This window comes from Rhinoderma darwinii, chromosome 5 (genome assembly GCF_050947455.1).
Source record: "Rhinoderma darwinii isolate aRhiDar2 chromosome 5, aRhiDar2.hap1, whole genome shotgun sequence".
NCBI lineage: Eukaryota > Metazoa > Chordata > Amphibia > Anura > Rhinodermatidae > Rhinoderma > Rhinoderma darwinii.
The window spans coordinates 209,615,135-209,634,716 of NC_134691.1; the positions used below are offsets into that span (position 1 = coordinate 209,615,135).

Sequence of the window (19,582 nt, forward strand, 5' to 3'; positions counted from 1 at the left end):
GTAGGGTTCAGATGGGAGGAAACGCCATTTGGCTTTTGGAGCGTGGATTTTGCTTGGTAGTAGTTTTGTTTGGAGTCTTACTGGTGTTTCCGTTTATAATGTAGGGCATATGTAAGCCGGGCGGAGTATATAAGGGGCATAGTCAGGTGGTATAATAATGGGGTAAAAAAAAAACAATAAAATGATCCATAGATGTGCGTTACGCTGTGACACAATCCTTTCTGCACAGGCCGGTGTCGCACTGATATATGGCGTCCTTTATTATCCCCCTTTTGATCCACACTCCGCGCCTTTGCAGTTTGGGGAATTTTGCTGGGAAGTGTTGTCCTGGTATAATACGGGCACCTATATAGTGCAATGTATTAGATTTGTCAGTCATTCACTGACAGCAAGCCGACTAGGCTTCGCCTCCCGGCGGGGCCTAAATCGGCTTCCGTAATGGCAGAGCAGGAGACAATTGTGTCTCCTGTTGCCATAACAGCAGTCACCAGTCTTGATTGCCTGTCAGGGCTGGCGATCTCCTAGTAACCGCTACGATGCAGCAATCGCTTTCGATTGCTGCATCGAAGAGGTTAATGGCAGGGATCGGAGCTAGCTCCGGTTCCTGCCGTTACAGGTGGATGTCAGCTGTACAGTACAGCTGACTTCCACCGCTGATGACGCCGGATCAGCTCCTGACCCGGCGCCATCTTGCCGGCAGCTACGGAAGCCGATCAGGCTCCGCCGCCGGGCGGATCTTGACCGGCTTCGGTGCTAGGCAGACCGGGAGGCCAGTATTAGGCCTCCGGTTGCCATTGCAACCACCGGAACCCCGGCAATTTCATTGCTGGGGTTCCGATGAGCTGCAAACACCTTAAGTGCAGCGATCGCGTTTGAGCACTGCACTTAAGAGGTTAATGGCGGGGATCGAAGCTAATTTCGGTCCCCGCCATTACAGTCGGATGTCAGGTGTAAGATACAGCTAAGATCCGGCGATGATGGCACCGGCTCAGCTTCTGAGCCGGTCCCAAACATTCGGCGTATGGGTACGGCAAGATGCGGGAAGTTAATGCTTTCCATGACGTACCCATACGGCAAATGTCGGGAAGGGGTTAAAACAGAATGCAACAGGACACAAAAATGATGTAGGCTGCATTTTTTCTATCCTGTTGGAGAAGCGAAAGCAACAGGTTAGGCATTCTGTTGCATCTGGTTTTAAAGATACCTTTTTTTTTCTTAACTTGAAAAACAAAGAAACAATACCTTTCAACAGGATGCAAAATCTTTGTGTTTTTAATGGTTATTCCCATCTTATTAAGTGATGGTATATCCCCGGACCGCCCACCAATCAAAGTTATGGCATATCCAAGCGATATTCGATCACTTTATAAGATGGGAATAACCCATTATTTATTTAAAAACTTTGTTTGCAATACCTTATTATATGTATGCCATTGAATGTTTTGACATAAATGCTAGGATTGTGTAACAATGGATGTAAATTTTTGTTCATTTTGTTAAAAAAAAATTATATATATATTAGTACCGGTCAACTTCTGTTGCTTTACGGGTCTTTAACCATTCACTGAAGGTATTCCAATCATTTGAAGATTTCCAAGGCTCTTGTCCCACAAAAAAATCAGGGCATATTGCTCTACAAATACATAAAAAAATTAATAAATCTATGTTTAAATAAGCATTTTTTTTGGAACATAAAATTTACTGAAGCCTGAATACACGTTATATAAAGAAGCAGTGACAAAAGAGATGACAATTCTATATTATACCTGTATCGCAGTTTACACGTTTTCGTTGTGTGCTCTGTCTAGATTCCATGAAGAAAAAAGTATCCAAATTCTTCTGGCATAACAAATGACCGATGATCAACTATAAAATAGCACATTACCATAAAAGCCTGGGTGGTCTATCCATTCCCCATTTCTACAATTACTATAAAAGGTGCCCAACTGATTCAATTGGCTCAACACACTCTCTTATACCCTTATTCTCTAGCAGCATGGATGTGGGCTAAGGATCGCCTATCTGAGGACATCTGATCACTTCCCATATATAGCCATTACACTTGTACTCTGACCTGACGAAGAGGCCGGTACGGCTTCGAAACGCATATTTTGCTGTTGTTTTATGTACTATTAAAATTGATTATCTTCAAACGGCTGCGCCCTTGGATCTTTCCGTTCCTTTGTTCCTTTTTCCTCTTACTGTATAATGGTACACATGGGAATATTTTGTTTTGGCCGGAGTGTCCCCTTAAATGATATATAATCTTTCTTTCTTTATGCATGAGGAAATACGAATAACCTCCCTTTTCAGTTTTATCTTGTGACACATTTAAGAAACCTTTGAAGTTAAAGAGGCTCTGTCACCAGAATAAAAATGCTCTATCTCCTACATCAGTTTATCGCCGCTGGAATGTAGTTACTAGCAATGTGTTTTTATTTTAAAAACGATGTTTTTTAACAAAGTTATGGCGTTTAGAACATTTATGCAAATGAGGTCCTTAATGCCCAACTGGGCGTTTTTTAATTTTCAACCAAGTGGGCGTATGACAAAGAGGTGTATGACGCTAGCCAATACGCATCATACACTTCTCTGCCTTACACCCAAGCTAGATTCACTGAGCAGCGTGATCTCGAGACCGCGCTGTGACGTCACTTCTGCCCACAGGTCCTTCATCCCTGCGTCTGAAGACAACATCTTTCATCTCCCTCCAGGCCGATGAGAAGTCCCAGTCGTCGGATCAGTAGTAGCAGCAGCCTGGAGGGAGACGAAAGATGTTGTCTTCAGACGCAGGGATGAAGGACCTGTGGGCGGAAGTGACGTCACAGCGCGAGACCGCGCTGCTCAGTGAATCTAGCTTGGGTGTACAGAGAGGTGTATGATGCGGATTGGCCAGCGTCATACACCTCTTTGTCAGTTGGGCATTAAGGACCTCATTTGCATAAATGTTCTAAACGCCATAACTTTGTTAAAAAACATTGTTTTTAAAATAAAAACACATTGCTAGTAACTACATTCCAGCGCCGATAAACTGATGTAGGAGATAGAGCATTTTTATTCTGGTGACAGAGCCTCTTTAAGAGATGACGACAATTCTGAGACAAAATGAGGGATATCTCTGTCCATAAGAGCTTAGTAGGTTAAATCTGCAAGGCTGCACCACTATGTATTAGGGTAGAATATCAGAAGCCTGCTACCTATGAGTGTTGATATTTGGAACAGTAATGGGAGGAACTTGCCGTGTTGCAAAGACTTGCTCCATATACCCCTCCTCATCTGCAAAAATGTGAAGGTATAATCATAACATCAGCACTATAGGGTGTCATTTCTCTCAACTCTTAGTGTAGGTCTTTTCATTTTCCCCTTTAGGATTATTTCTGATCGAGGATAATATGCAGTGGTGTAGCTATCACAGAGAATTACAGACACGTCACCCGCATCCCTGTGGGAGCACCATTTTCAACTGTATCCACATCCACAGGATGCGGTTAGTTAGCAAAGCTGTGGCAGAGGAGGGAGCCATAGACTCCCTGCCATTCTCTCGCTAATAGATCATAGGCCAATTTAGGCCTGTGGCCTACAAGACATTAGGAACACGCACAGGACGTCAGAGTTGCAAATAAATTACGTAACTGCAACAGGGTGCTGATTTTAAAGGCCAGAAGAGGCCTTATCTGCTCTGCTCGTCTTGGAATCATGGTAAGGAGAGTATAAGTTTTATTATTTTCTGCGGGAAAAAAGTGGCACAATTACCTATTAAGGAACATAGATTATTACTGTATTTTGACAGAATTCTTGACAGGTATTCTTTTCTAAGGGGCACAAAGAGAGCATTAATACCTTCTAGGGGCATTTTTACTATGGGTGAGACACAAAAGGTGGGCATTTTTACGGTGTAGTGGGGTCATTATTACTGGGTCACGTCAGAAAGGGGGAATTATTCTGGTCAAGTCTGCATTATTACCGTCTAGGGGTATTATTACTTTAAATGGGGAACAACCGTGAGCATTATTACTTTGTGGGGGCACAAAAGGGGCATTATGACGGTGTAGGACAACAAGAGGAGCATTATTTCCGTTTGTGGCCACTGAGAAAATCACTATTACTGCGTGGGGGCACTTTTACTGTGTGGCGCACTATCTGAGGCACTATGGGTTTGGCACTAATATTTTTGGGGGCACTATTTATCTGGCAATATTGTTTTCAAGGACGCGGTCTGTGTAGATTATTTAGAGGGTAACTACAGTTATGGCACCATTATTTCTGAAGTACAGTATTTAAGGGGCACTGTGCAACACAGCAGGTACAGTAATAGGGGAAAATGGGCCATCAACAGGCACAGAATTATGCTAGCAACAGGATGGGGAGTTTGTGTAGGTTGGGAAAAGTTAGGGGAAGGTACTGGAAAAGTGAGTAGCCAAAGATGTCTAGTAAGCAAACTTTGCAGACACGGCTAGAAGACGTCTTCATGGCAAACGGTCATTGAATTTAATTGTACTGTATTAAATTATTCACCACCCTATGCTTACTTCCACACGGCATCCTCTGGCTCCTGGCCGTGTCCCAACCTCTCTCCCGTCTGATTGCGACCTCCTTCGCCGCAGATCCCCTACTGCTCTCTGCCTCTTTCTTGTGCGCGCTGACCCTTCTGCTTTTCTTCCCCTTCCTAGCGCCCTCCAAATTACTACCCACCTTTCCTAGACTATAAAAGGCTTCCACCCACACCACTACTTTGCCTGAGCAATTAGGTACTTCCTAGTTTACTAATGATATCCTGCTGATAGTTTGTTTGAAACTCCTGTGCTTGACCCGGCGTGTAGCTTTTACAATTCTTACCTGCCACGTGCCCTCGTCACTTGCTTGTTAACTGTGAAGAACCTATGTTGCCTGCCCTGACCCTTGGCTCTGTCAACTGTGTGCGCACTTCTGCTGCCTTTCCTGATCTATGCCATACCTGACCTCGCATTCGGTCTGCTGATTTTGTACTACGCTTTCTCACGGTCTGTGGGTACGTGGACCCACTGGGCCGTACCGGGATGGCAGCTGGCCAAACCGAGTACCAAGTCAATGTCTATAGTTCGAGTAAGGGTACTTGTGGTAGTTCAGAAAGTAGTGATGGTTAGGCTTGGATGGGACCTTGGCAGCAGACACCATGCGTGGTGTAACATAGCAGGCGTGATCGGTGACCACACTACTCCAACTCTCTAAGGCACAGGAACAAGGTAGCAGGTACGGGAACACTGGGAACTAGAAAGGGACCATTTGCAAAGTCTAACTCGGTTAAACACAACAAAGATCAGGCAATGAAGGAAGGGCGCGCACCCTATGGGACACAGCAGAATGAAGCGGAAGTGAGCGCTGGCGTCTCCTGAGGAGATGCGGGCCAGCACTCACAGATCCATGGCTGCGGCCGATGGGGGGTGAGTAATCCTGACGGTCCGTGGCCATAGGCATTACAGTATCCCCCCTTTTACAAAGTTAGAGGTCCAGCACACGATATATGAAGAAATACAAAAATGTTTAAGTCAAAATTAAAATGAGAAAAGTTAAAAGTCCCAGGGAGAGAACGCCTTCGCGTTTCAAACTTTTCAGTTCTTAATCATAGTCCCACCTCTTACGCCCCCTCTCCTTGGGGCCAGAGCAGGAGTGAAACTTCTTCACGAGGGCAGGAGCATTGAGGTTCTCCTCTGGCTACCAGGACCTATCTTCTGGACCAAACCCCCTCCAATCCACCAAATAAAAAGTTCTTCCTCCTACTTTTTTGTTGTCCAAGATCTCCTTAACCTTCGAATGTATCTGATGAACCAGTGGGGGCAACTGCAGGACTAAGTGTAGCGGTTCAGGACCACAGGCTCCAGGAAGGAAACATTAAAGCAGTTGTGGATCTTGAGGATGGGAGGCAGCCGAAGCTTATAGGAGACAGGGTTGATCTGCCGTAGGATCTCGAAAGGTCCGAGGAACCTGGGGATAAACTTGTATGACGGCACCCTCAGCCAGATATTCCTAGAGGACAGCCACACTTTGGTACCTGGAAGAAACTGAGGCGGCTCTCTCCTCCTCGTAAAAAGAAGGGAAAAAAAAGGGGTACACAGCGCCACATGGTGCAAGATAAACCTGATGGAAAAGGTAGAAAAATTTAAAGAAAGGTGATAGCGCTCACCTTTACAGGTTGTACAAATCAGGTGCAACACTGATGTAAGCATGTAAGAAATTGAACAAACAGCTGCTGCTCCCCAATCCAGATGCCGGTATCATGGAAGCGTGGTACCGCAATGTAATAGTAGAAATTGGAAAAAATTTATGGATATACAGGGGAGCGCTACTAGTAAGTAAACGGTTAACAATGGTAAATTCCTTGATTAAATATAGGCAACGCGTTTCAACACAGGACATGTGTCTTCGTCAGGCCTGACGAAGACACATGTCCTGTGTTGAAACGCGTTGCCTATATTTAATAAATCAAGGAATTTACCATTGTTAACCGTTTACTTACTAGTAGCACTCCCCTGTATATCCATACATTTTTTCCAATTTCTACTCTTCTCCTCGTGTCTGCCTTTCGTTTCATGCGGTCGACCACCAGCAGAATAAAGGATCGGGTTTGCTGCCAGAACTGCCGGAAGTCCCTGAATGCAGTCAGCTGCGGGCACCTGGCACACAGCTGACACCAGGGGAGGAATTCGTGGATAGTGTCCGTAAGCAATGAAGAACGGTGTGGCAGCAGTGGACTCACTTGTGTGGTTGTTATAAGAGAACTCAGCCCAAGGAAGAAGCTGCTCCCAGTCATCATGCTGCCTGGAGATGAAGTGTTGTGTATAGTTCTCCATGATCTGATTGTTTCTCTCGACTTGACCATTGGACAGGGGATGGTAGGCTGAGGAAAAGTCTAACTTCACATCAAGGAGTTTACAGAGAGCTCTCCAGAACTTTAAGGTAAGCCATGCAGGCAGAAGTTGTGTTGGATGAAGAGGTTGGCCAGTCCAGAAGCAGAAGGTAGGCCGGTCAGTGGAACAAAATGAGCCATTTTCGAGAATCAGTCCACCACCACCCAGACCGTACTGCATCCAGCAGAGGGGGGCAGATCCATGACAAAGTCCATTGCTATATGCTGCCAGGGGGGTTTGGGTACCGGCAGCGGCTGGAGCAGGCTTGGAGTGAGCAACCTTGTTAGCTGTGAACACCGTGCAGGACGAGACAAAGTGCATTATTTTTTTGGGCAGCGTGGGCCACCAGAAATGACGGGCAATCAGGTCTCGGGTATTATCGGCACCCGTGTGACCTGCCAGTTTGGAGCGGTGTCCCCAGTGAAGAATTCTTCTGTCTGCCAGGCGTACGAAAGTCCTCCCTCGAGGGATGTCCCTAATTTGCAGAGGGTTGACAGAGACAATGCAGAGACTCCATGGCATCCTCAGTCTCAAATGACTTGGACAAGGCATCGGCCCTCACATTTTTGTCGGCAGGGCAGTAGTGGAGCTCAAACTGGAACCGGGCAAAAGAACAGAGTCCACCTGGCTTGCCGGGGATTCAGCCGTTGGGCCAACTGAAGATAGTGGAGTTTATTGTGGTCGGTAAATATCAGAATAGGGTGAGCTGTGCCCTCCAGTAGATGTCTCCACTCCTCCAGAGCCAACATAATGGCCAGTAAGTCCCGATCCCCAATAGAGTAGTTGCGCTCTGCGGATGAGAAAATTTTAGAATAGCCGCCTCATACCACTGCCTTGCCTTTGAGACCTCTCTGGAACAGAAGTGCGCCTGCACCAACGAAAACTGCCGAGACATCAGGATGATGGAGGGTAGAGTCTGACGTGAAGGCACTCTTCAGGCTATTAAACGCAGATTCTGCCTCTGGAGTCCACACCTTGGCGGTCATGCCCTTTTTGGTGAGGGTAGAGATGGGCAGAGTCAGTGAAGAGAAGTTTGGGATGAACGGCCGGTAAAAGTTGGCGAATCCCAAAAAGCGCTTTACCTTCTCAGGATCCATCTTGAGGCATTGATCCGAGATGATGTAGCCAAGGAAGGGTAGAGAATGTCTCTCAAACACTCACTTTTCCAGCTTGGCATATAAGCAATTCTCCCTTAATCGCAGAACTTGACGGACGTGGCTCTGATGAGTCGTCAGGTCTGGAGAAAAGATCAAGATGGCATCGAGGTAGACCACGACACAGACATAGAGATCTCGGAAGATGTCATTGACAAACTCTTGGAGGACCGTGGGAGAGTTACACAGGCCAAAGGGCATTACCAGGTATTCATAGTACCCGTCTCGGGTGTTGAATGCCGCCTTACATTCGTCACCCTGGCGGATCCGGATTAAGTTGTATTCCCCCCGGAGGCCTAGCTTGGAAAAAATCTTGGCCCCTCGTATGCGGTCAAACAGTTCAGAGATTAGTGGCAAAAGGTATCTGTTCTTGACCGTGTTCTGACCGTGATCTGATTGAGACCCCGGTAGTCGATGCAAGGCCGAATAAATCCGCTTTTCTTCTTGACAAAGAAGAACCCGGCACTGGCGGGAGAGGAGGAGCTTTGTATAAAAAAAATAAATAAAAACTCTCCAAATTCTCCTGGATATAAGCGGACATAGACTGGGTCTCTGGCAAGGAGAGAGGGTATACCCGTCCCCGAGGAGGAGACGCATCAGTAACCAGTTCAATGGCACAGTCATACAGCCGGTGTGGGGGCAGCAGCTCAGCCTCCTTGCTGAAGACAAATCTGCAAACTGAGTAGTGAGGGGGTAATCCTGCCAACAACCGAGGAAGAGGAGGTTGGGCCGGATGGATCTGTCCCAGACAGCGGTTGAGACACTTGAAACCCCACCGGATTTCCAGTCCAGGACTGGGGCATGTAGACGAAGTCAAGGCAGACCCAGCAGCGCTGGCTGCCCTGGGAACGATGATGAAAGAAATTGGTTTTGAGTGAAGAGCTCCAACTTGGAATCTCAGCGGTTTGGTCTTAGATATGACTGGATCGGGCAGAGGCAGACTGTTCACTGAGGCAACAGCCAAAGAAGTCTCCAGGGCAACTGGAGACAATCCACTAGGTCTTTCTGGATAAAATTGGCTGCGGATCCAGAGTCCAGACAGGAAGAGACCGCCGGACACTATGGTCATGGTGATGGAGAGTTTTGAGGAGAGTTTTTAAATCCAGAACTGTATCGCCTAGGTTTGTCTCCCCAACCAATCCTAGTTTCAGAGTTTTTTGGCCTCCGAGGCCTCAATACAGACAAAGTCCCGAAGTGCGTCTGCATTGTTTCTCCTGGACGAATAACTTAAGCCGGTCCACCAGTATAGGCTCCTCATATGGGCCAACTGGCAAGGGCAACCGGGATTGCTGGAAAGTGGGAGCCAGCCTAGGTAATCTCTCTCGACGATCCTCTTGAGATCGTTCACAGAGCCTCATATCAACCCAAGTGGCAAGCAAGACGAGTAGAGGGTAGATGGCCGATCACGAGCAGCAAGTTCGTCCTTCATCTCGGACGACAGTCCCTGCCACAATGTAGCCACCAGGGCCTTGTTGTTCCAGGACAGCTCTCCCGCCAGTGTGCGGAAGTGAATGGCGTACTCGCCGACGGAAGTGTTTCCCTGGCGAAGGTTCAGCAGGGAGGCAGCTGCAGACGAGACCTGTCCCGGCTCCTCAAATACTGTGCGAAACGCCCGTAGGAACACCTGGAAGTCACAGGTCTCTGGTCCTTCACACTCCCAAATTGGATTTGCCCATTCTAGGCCTTGCCAGAAAGAAGCGATATAATAAAAGCGATCCTTGCGCCATCAGAAGCGAACGCTCTGGCATGTAGAGTGAAGTGGATCTGGCACTGGTTCAGAAATACCCTGCAGGCACTCGCGTCTTTGTTGTAGCGAGGCAGTAGTGGCAGCGAGAATCGGGGATCAGCACTGGTACTGACAGGAGGTGTTGCAGGAGATACAGCTGGGGTAATGAACGGGAGCTGTGTGGACTGAAGCTTGTGCATCCAGCCGCTGTGCAATGAAGTTCACTCCCAGGAGGACTTTGTCCTGTAGTGACCGAAGGTCTCGCAGGTCTGCTTGCATGGCTTGTGACGTCGTCATGGTCTTGGGTTGACCAGCGGGGTCCATGGCCTGAGCGTACTGTCACGGTCTGTGGGTATGTGGACCCACTAGGCCATACCGCCCTAGCAGGATAGCAGCTGTCCAGATGGAGTACCAAGTCAATGTCTATAGTTCGAGTAAGGGTACCTGTGGTAGTTCAGACAGTAGCGATGGTTTGGCTCGGATGGGACCTTGACAGCAGTTGCCAGGCGTGGTGTAACATAGCAGGCATGATCGGTGACAGAACACAACTCCAACTCTCTAACACAGGAACAAGGTAGCACGGGATACAGGTAGCAGGTACGGGAACACTGGGAACTGGAAAACACTAAAGGGACCATTTGCAAAGACTAACACGGGTAAACACAACAACACTCATACAATGAAGGAAGGGCCGGGGCCCTTCTTATAGTCCAGGGTGAGTATGGGCTAATTACTGATCTTCTACATGTGCGCGTGCTGGACTTTTAAGGCCGGGCACGAGCGTGCGCGCGCACCCTACAGGACACAGCAGAATGAAGCAGAAGTGAGCGCTGGCATCGCCTGAGGAGATGCGGGCCTTCGCTCACAGATCCATGGCTGTTGCCGTCGGGGGGTGAGTAATTCCGACGGTCCAGGAGCGTTACACGCCTGTTAAACGTTGGCCGTTGCCAAGCGTGAGTACTCTTGGGATAGTGACCTGGGGTTCCCCAACAGCAACGTCCAGATCCATGTAGAAGGCTTAAATGGTGAGTACCTAGGTGCCTCTTAACCCCTTCACCTGCATGCATTCTGGGCCTTAATGACCAAAGCAAAATTAGTAGTTTCACTAGGTCTTTATTTAATTGGTTATAACTTTGTAGGAATCGTATGTATCCCTATAAATTTGATATGGGTTTTTTTCAGCAGAAACAGGGCTTTATTTTGGTGGTATAAACTATTGGCTTTCTTTTTTGTTTTTTTTCCAAAATCTTACAAAAATGAAAACACATTTGGAAAGATCAGTTTTTTTCAATTTGTTGTGTAAAAGCTTTTAAATAATGTTTTAACTTTTGCATGCTTCTAGATTTATTTCTGAATTTGTTCTGATTGCATGGATACTAAATATGTTGGTGTAGGTTATCTCGGCAAGGCCTAAAACGAAAGGTGTCCAATTTGGTCTAAGGTTGACTGTTTCCAAAGCTGATTTTTAGGCACCATAGGGTCTTTGCAGAGGCTCTGTGGTGTTGGATCATAAAAATACACCTAAAATTACCCAATCTGGGAAAGCAGACCCCACAGGGATTTTACCTATCGGTATAGTTTGTGCCTAGGCCTTTCAGATTTTTTCAGGTTTTTGATGAAATGTGACACAAAATATATAAAATATTTATGACACCAAGTAGTATCATAGACCTGAAGATATTCATCTAGGGGTATAGTGAGAATTTTAAAAAAAAAAAGAAGAAAAAAAAGTTTGTCCCTAACCGATGTAGAGACACCTCCAACCACCCAGAATAATCATTCTGACAGTTTCACTTTCGCATAAGGAATCCCTACCTATTTTGACTCTCCCTAATTCAGTAATTTGCTACTGTGGTTTTGATGGGCAAAAGGGGCAAAAAAACGTGTATCCCTTCTTCTGCCATTTTTTTCGGCAAACTTTGCATCTCTTCTGCGGATAACTTTGCGTCTCAGTAGCAGGGACAGGATGTAAAAAGTGACGCTCCGTGAGTCTCTTAACATCTTCTGACTCCTGGAGTCCTACTTCCCCTCCTTCAAATAAAAGATGTTCAATAATTTTTTCTTGGAATTCCAGATATGTCATGGTTTCCTGGGCTTTTTTTGTATATTATATAGGAATTAAAAAAGTGGAAACCTGCATCAGATATATTGCCACCTTCTTGTACCAGGCTCCTTTGCTTTTGATCAAAAAAGGTTGGAAAGCCTGGTCTGAAAGGTCAACGCCGCCCATGAACCTATTGTACTCTGTAATACAGAGCGGTTTCTATCTGTCCACAGTAGCAGCTCTCTCTCTCGCTCTCTGACAGTGACCTTGGTGTCAGCATGTATAGTGCTCAGTATAAAAACCTCTCTCCGATCATTGCACGTAAGTGCAAGAAGTTCAACACTTGCGAAGCCAAATGACTCCCCCTTTTCCAGGCACGTTGAGAGAAGTTGTGGTGGCAATGCTTTGCGGTTTCTGCAAACCGTCCCACAGGCCCCTGTTTTGTCTTTGTGAAGGCTTTTGAAAAGCGGCACACTAGAATAAAAATGGTCAGTGTACACTCTGTAGCCTTTTTGAAGTAACGGTTGCAAGGTCATAGATGATTTTTCCACTGGCACCAAGGTTTTGTAGGCATCCTGGCCTACTTATTTCACAGTCTCTGCCATCATATATATTGAAGCCGCATGTGTAACCCATGTTACTCACAAATTTTTATATATCTTTACGCCATACCTTGCTCTCTTTGTACGGCCTAAAACACAAATCGCCCCTTAACAATTTACAAGGGACTCATTCACACATAGACTCATTTCTAAGATCCTAACATGAACTTTTTAGCAAAGTAATAAAGGGTCTCCGCTTGTGAAGGCGATCGTGCCTGGGATCACTTCTTGGCAGGATTTCTAAATGGTTACTAAAATACAGGAAATGTACCTCACTAGAACTTGCTGCCCAGTAAGAACGGGTGGACATTTTTATTTTTTATTTTTTTTACGATGCACATATTCAGAATCAGCCCCAATTGGTCCACAATTAATTACAAAAGCTCTTCCGTTAAAAAAAAAAAATGAAACAAATCGTGTGGAACAAAATTCGTGGTGTCAATGTTTATGTCCGGAGTTGACATAAATTGGGGCACCTAAGGGATAAAGTTTGCTGCAGGATGAAAAAATATTGGCAGTGCTATAGGATTTCTAGTTCCCGCATGTGCACCGGTGGCTTCGGCAAAAGCGGCATCTACCATAGGGGGAGTTGTTGCGGAAGAGTCAGAAGCAGTACTGGTAGTGTCATCATAATATAGTTCCGCTTCTGAAGCGGTTATTGTGTCATTGCCTGAATCAGGGCACAAAATAGCATAAGCTTGCTCTGCGCTGTAAAGTTTGCGCGCCATTTTAAGGGTATGTTCACATGCACTAATTACGGACGTAATTCGGGCGTTTTTGCCCCGATTTACGTCCGAAAATAGCGCCTCAATAGCGCTGACAAACATCTGCCCATTGAAAGCAATGGGCAGACGTTTGTCTGTTCACACGAGGCGTAATTTACGCGCCGCTGTCAAAAGACGGCGCGTAAATAGACGCCCGCGTCAAAGAAGTGACCTGTCACTTCTTTGGCCGTAATTGGAGCCGTTATTCATTGACTCCAATGAATAGCAGCGCCAATTACGCCCGTAATTGACGCGGCGTTAAAGCGCCTGCACATGCCGTTACGGCTGATATTACGGGGATGTTTTCAGGCTGAAACATCCCCGTAATTTCAGCCGTAACGGACGCCCTCGTGTGAACATACCCTAATACGTATCCGAACAGTTTTTTTTTAACTAAATGTTGTTTTTTTGTTTTTTTTATGAGATGTACTGGAAAAATGGAAATTTAGAAACAAACACTAACTAATAAAAAATGGGAGGGGGGGTTATTACAATGTAATGTATTTTATGTGTTTTACACTTTTTAACTATTCACTCCACAGGTCTCGGTCTCTCCGCTCACAAAGCCCAGAGAGGAGAGGCGGAGAGCAGAGGATAGAGCCCGCTGTTTACATTCAGCGAGTAGTGATCGCTGTGATAGGAGGTGATCACTGTGAACACCCTATCACATGGTCCCCTAATGTCGCCAAGACCCAGCTGTAACCTAACAGCTGGGGTTTGGAGATATCAGCACTGCTTGCAGCGCGATTTTGTTCTAAAGTGCCGCCGTGAAAAGGTACTTTACGGCCTTGTATTGACTAACATAGGCTAAATAAAATCACTGTAAAATATAAGTACCCTCTGCTGTTACATTCCAACTTCTTTTGACCAATTGCATGGACTTAAGGGAAACTGTGTTTAACACAAGAGGTGGACTCTTTCAAATATCTGGGTATGCCTTTCTTTCAAACACTAATGACATTTTCCAAGATCCCCTTTACAGTTATGTTGTGGTTTATTTGGATAACATTCTGGTTTTCTCCCCAAAACTCTATACCCATTGCAAGCAAGTATGTCTGGTCCTGTAATGATTTAATGAGAATCATCTATATGCCAAACTAGAAAAAAGTATTTTAGAGGGATCCAGTCTGCCTTTCCTAGGATATATTATCTCTGATCAAGGACTTCAAATGGATCCAGCAAAAATAGTTTGCTTTACTAAAATGGCCTTGTCCCCAAAGACTCAAAAGCCATTCAACGTCTTCTAGGATTAGCCAATTACGAAATCGACAATTTATTCTTCATTTCTCTTCTTTGGTGGCATCACTGCTCATACTAAAAAGGGGGCCAATGCAAAAACTACTGGTTTGCCGATTCAGCTTTCCATAGTCTCAGAGGCATTCTGCTTTGCCTCAGTTCTTCTTTGGAATCACAGTCCCACACAAACTGTCACACGTCCAGAGTGCAAATGTGAAGAAATTGATCCTTAACAATCAGGTCCGCAAAGGTGACAATAGATACTCTTCGGACCAGCTGGACGTTGGTTCTCCGACCATCTTTCACATCTGAGTAGCTGTCATTAAGTCCTTGTTGTAAAGTACTGATTTTTTTTTTCCTGTATACCTCTGGTGTAAGGTTAAACTTCTGGATTGAAGCTTTTTTTTATGGCATCAATAGCGTTGCACTCTCTCCTTCTGGCGTTTTTGCAAAATAAGCGGATTCGTCCTGTTAGGGTCACAGTCATCCATATGTTGGAGAATCATTGGCAAAGAAGAGTCCATGCCACTCTGGGAACTGGTGTTGCTGGTACTTCCAAGTCCAGTCGGTTCTTCAACAGGATTCTCTGTTTGCCCACCTGGTGCTGGATACAACTACAAGTTAACCCTTGCTATCCTTCACAGAATTAACCTTAGGTGCTCACAGAATTTATAGAGTAAATCCTAATCAAACAGGTAATGTTTCTTCGGAAACATAGTCATTAGGACTACAGGGAAGAACTTATTACCTTTTTAGATTTAATATACAATAGTACAGTGCGTCACGAAAAAAGAGAATAGTCATAATATACAGAAAAATATGGAAATTTACATACAAAATAAAAATGCAAAAACAGTTAATGAAAATTAGAGGGATAAACAAACAGAAAATAGTACACTCACTGATGGAACAGTTCCTGGAGTGGTTGTGGGGTGCAACAGGGAAAATGGACAGCTTCTTAAATGTACAAGATTCCCCAAAGTCAGACACTGGTACTCTCTTTTTCTGGCATTTTAAACCCATCTTTTCCCTCCAGTCCACTGCCTGGTGATGTCACAGAGAGGAGGCAATTTATTTAATAATGAAGCATTCTCCTCCGCTCATCTAGTTATACTGAAAACCCCTAAAAAGTGGTCATATCTGCTTGTAGAAATCTCCTGGCAATATAATATCACCTGCGTATACATTTACCAACCAGTGCATATTAACACAAATATGTCCATAATTCTGGCCAATAGCCAAATTTGACATATAAGTTTGAGTTATATACTGGATGAAGGCTACTATCCCGGATAATAAATACTTATGTGGGTCACGATCAACGGGATATGAACCCACTGGACCACTCAAGTGAGAGTAAAGGCTGGCAGCGGATAACAGGACACAGGCAGGTAGTGGGTAGCTGGTCACAGGTAGTTTACAGAAAACTGGATACAGGCTGGTAGCGGATTACTGGATGCAGGCTATTGCCGGATTACTATAGCAGACACGATACAGTCAACTAGATATAAGCTGACAACTGGTAGCAATAGCAGATAGGATCAGGCGCATACAGGAACCTTGGCTGGATAACTCTAGGTTGTTCCAATATTGCTCAGGCAGGGTGTCTCCAGAGAAGCAGACTCATACAAGGCTGGGGATGGATAATGGTGTGCGCGCTGGCCCAATAAGATGCAGGAAGTGAGCGCACGCCAGTCCTATAGTCAGACCCAGCAACTGAAGGAAGTGCACGGCAGTGTGGAGATCCAGGACTTGAACAACGTGTATCAAAGGTTTGGGGTCTCTCCGTACCTAGGAGTTACTGGATCATAGGAGCCACATGGGTTAGTTACTTTACCTTTTTCTCTAGAAATCAACTGTCTTTACACTTATACCCTGGGAATCTCTGTGTCCTCTTTTTGAGGCTCTGACAGGCTGAGTCTAATGACTGGCGCTTTTCTATACATCAGCATGTTTTAAGTGACTGTTAGCATTCATTATCCACCTCGTCCTTTACTAAAATCATTATGAGATTTACTGCAATTGTGTTACGATTCACCATATGATGTTAACTTGTTCACACTTTGTGATTTGCGTCTTATACTATCATCTGACTGTTGCCTTAGAGCAGGCTATACAGCCTCCTCTCTAGAGAGTTTTCCCCCCTTTTTTGTGGACAGGAGTATGCTAATACATTGAAGTATGAAACAAAGTTATTAAAAAGTTATTCCTTCATGGGAATAAAATGTTAATTTATCATAAAATATATTATACTGCCCATACATTACATAAAACAAAAAACCTACTCATATTAGGTATCTCCACGGCCGTAATAACCTGAATAATTTATTTAACAGTGAAACCTTAGCGTGAAATGTGAACGATATAAAGAAAAAAAAAATAACGCTGAAAACGCTTTTGTCTATATTAATGATGCAAAAATAAAATTACATAAAATTACACAGCAATTTAGGTGTATCCCAGTCAGTGCAGGAAAAAAATATTCTCTCCCGCATAAAATATATATTTTAATTATAAATTCTCCCACATAAAACAAGGTCTCATACAGCCATGTCAATGAAAACATTAAAAGTTATGGCTGGTGAAAGATCGAGGCAAAAATGAAAAAATGGAGCTGGCAATTTAGGCCTTTTCAGGCCTGGTCATTAAGGGGTAAACTTCAAAGAAAGTGCAACACACAAGTGTCTCCACTTCTTTTGAATGGATAGGATCACCAAGCAGCCATCAGGGAAGCCCTGTTGTCCCAGAGGTGAGCAGTGTGTACACTAATCATATAAACGGTAACTACCATGGGTTAGTAGCAAATGCTATATACAGTACATTGATATGAGCTATATACATAGCCTGTTTTCGCCTAATGTGGTAATAACTGTTATGGAATTGCTATGCGAGCGATTCCCCAAAGGCTGCAGGAGACTTCCGGGAGTGAGCGTGCAAATAAATCTGCAACCTCAAATTCGTCATAACTCCGATCAACAGAGTCTATGGCTACTCTATGGTTCATCGTTGGATAAGAGGTGCAATGCAGGCAAACCAGAACAGGGTAACCAGACAGAAAATCAGAATCATTAAACAAGTGGATATCAGTCATAGCGAAGCTCAAAACCTGCCGGGAGCAAATTTTTCAAATTAGAAAACGAGGGGTTATCCAGGGACAAGCAGAGGTCAGTTTCCATGGGTTAAAGGGTTAAATAAACATAAATAGTGCGAGTGTAACCCTCATGTTGTATGAAGAAAAAAGCCACAAATTATGTAACGTATATAAAACATTGATAGAATGTGATTTGAAAGCTGGTATTTCAATGTTTTATATGCGTTGCATAATTTGTGGCTTTTTTCTTCATACAACATGAGGGTTACACTCGCACGATTTATGTTTATTTAACCCTTTTTAAATTATTGTGGATGTCATTATTATAGCTCCCCTTTTTTTCTTTTTCATGCATTTAGTGATTTGTTATATCCATTTTATATTATACTTCAGTAAGGCCCTGTTCACACTGAGTATTTTGACGAGTTTTTGGCGTGGAAACCGCGCCGCAAAACTCGCCAAAAACCGGCCCGAAAATGCCTCCCATTGATTTCAATGGGAGGCGGAGGCGGTTTTCTCCCGCGAGCGGTAAAACGGCCTCGCGGGAGAAAGAAGGGACATGCCCTATCTTCACGCGGGTACACCTCTGACGTCCCATTGACATCAATCGGAGGCAGAGAAAGCATATTTCGCAGAGTTTTTTTGCCCGTAGCACTCAATGGGCGCGAGCGAAAAACGCTGCGAAAATCGAGGCAAACGGCGTGCAGGCAGGTCAAAATCTGCCTCAAAATCCCAAATGGAATTTTGAGGCAGAATTTTCCTCCTGCAAAAAAAATCTGTGTAAACACAGGCTAAAAGTTATATTTTAGTATAAACTGCAGTCCTTTTCCAGTGATTTTTTTTCCGACTTTCTGTGGAGTACATATTGCTATATATTAATCCCTACGTTGAGGGATCATTTTTCACACCTTTCTGCAACAATAACTTTGGAATGCTTTTATTTTTTCAAGCGATTCAGAGATTGTTTTCTCGTGACACTTTGTACTCTAAAGTTAGTGGTAAAATTTGGTTTATACTTTGTGTTTATTTGTGAAAAACACCAAAATTTTGAGAAAATTTGCAAAAATTAGCATTTTTGTAAATTTTAATTATCTGCTCGTAAGACAGATAGTAATACCACACAAAATAGTTACTAGTTCACATATCCCATATGTCTACTTTATGTTGGGATTGTTTTTTAAACATTCTTATTTTTCTAGGACTAGAACAAGGCTTTGAAATTTTCTTTAAATTGTTGATAAATTTCTAAGCCTTTTTTTTTTATGGACCAGTTCAGTTCTGAAGTGGCTTTAAGAGCCTTATATATTAGAAACCCCATTTTAAAAACTGCACCCCTGAATGTATTCAAAGCAGCATTTAGAAAGTTTCTTAACCCTTTAGGCGTTTCACAGGAATTAAAGCGAAGTGAAAGTGAAATCTACAAATTAATTTTTTTTGGAAGAAAATCTGTTTTAATCCTTCTTTTCTGTAACACAGAAGGTTTTACGAGAGAAGCGTAACGCAATATTTATTGCCAAGATTCTGCAGTCTTCAGAAATATCTCACATGGGGCCCTAGTGTTCTAATAGACTGAAGTACAGGCCTTAGAAGCAAAGTAGCACCTAGTGGATTTTGAGGCCTCCATTTTATTAGAATATATTTTAGGCACCACTTCTGGTTTGAAGAGGTCTTGTAGTGCCAAAACAGTGGAGACACCCCCAAAAATACACCATTTGGCAAGCTACACCCCTCAAGGAATTTATCAAGGGGTATAAGTGAGCATTTTAACCAAACAGGCTTTTTGCTGAATTTAGTACAATTAGGTCGTAAAAATGAAAATACACATTTTTTCCAATAAAACAGAAATTTTTCCATTTGTATAAGGCATAAAGGAGAAAAAGCTACCCCAACGTTTGTAAAGCAAACTTTTCTGAGCACGGCAATACCCCACATGTGGTAATAAACTGTGGCAGGGCTTACAAAGGAAGGGGCACTATTTGGCTTTTAGAGCTCAAATTTAGCTGGAATGGTTTGCGGCAGCACGTGTTTTATATATACTAACTCCCCTGTACAACGCCCACTTGGTCTAAAGTAAAAATACG

At 44.1% G+C, this 19,582-nt stretch overlaps 1 protein-coding gene across 2 annotated transcripts in view; it reads right to left on the reverse strand.

Moving 5' to 3' along the window:
- Positions 1-19,582, reverse strand: part of LOC142652836 (carboxymethylenebutenolidase homolog) — a 103,291-nt gene that overhangs the window by 63,093 nt on the left and 20,616 nt on the right. Inside the window, exon 3 of one of the 2 annotated variants that reach the window (XM_075828521.1) lies at positions 1,526-1,633. The exons of the other annotated variant lie outside the window; for it this stretch is intronic. Within the exon in view, the coding sequence (XP_075684636.1) occupies positions 1,526-1,633 (108 nt within the window). The remainder of the gene's footprint in view (positions 1-1,525; positions 1,634-19,582) is intronic. 2 annotated transcript variants of the gene reach the window in all.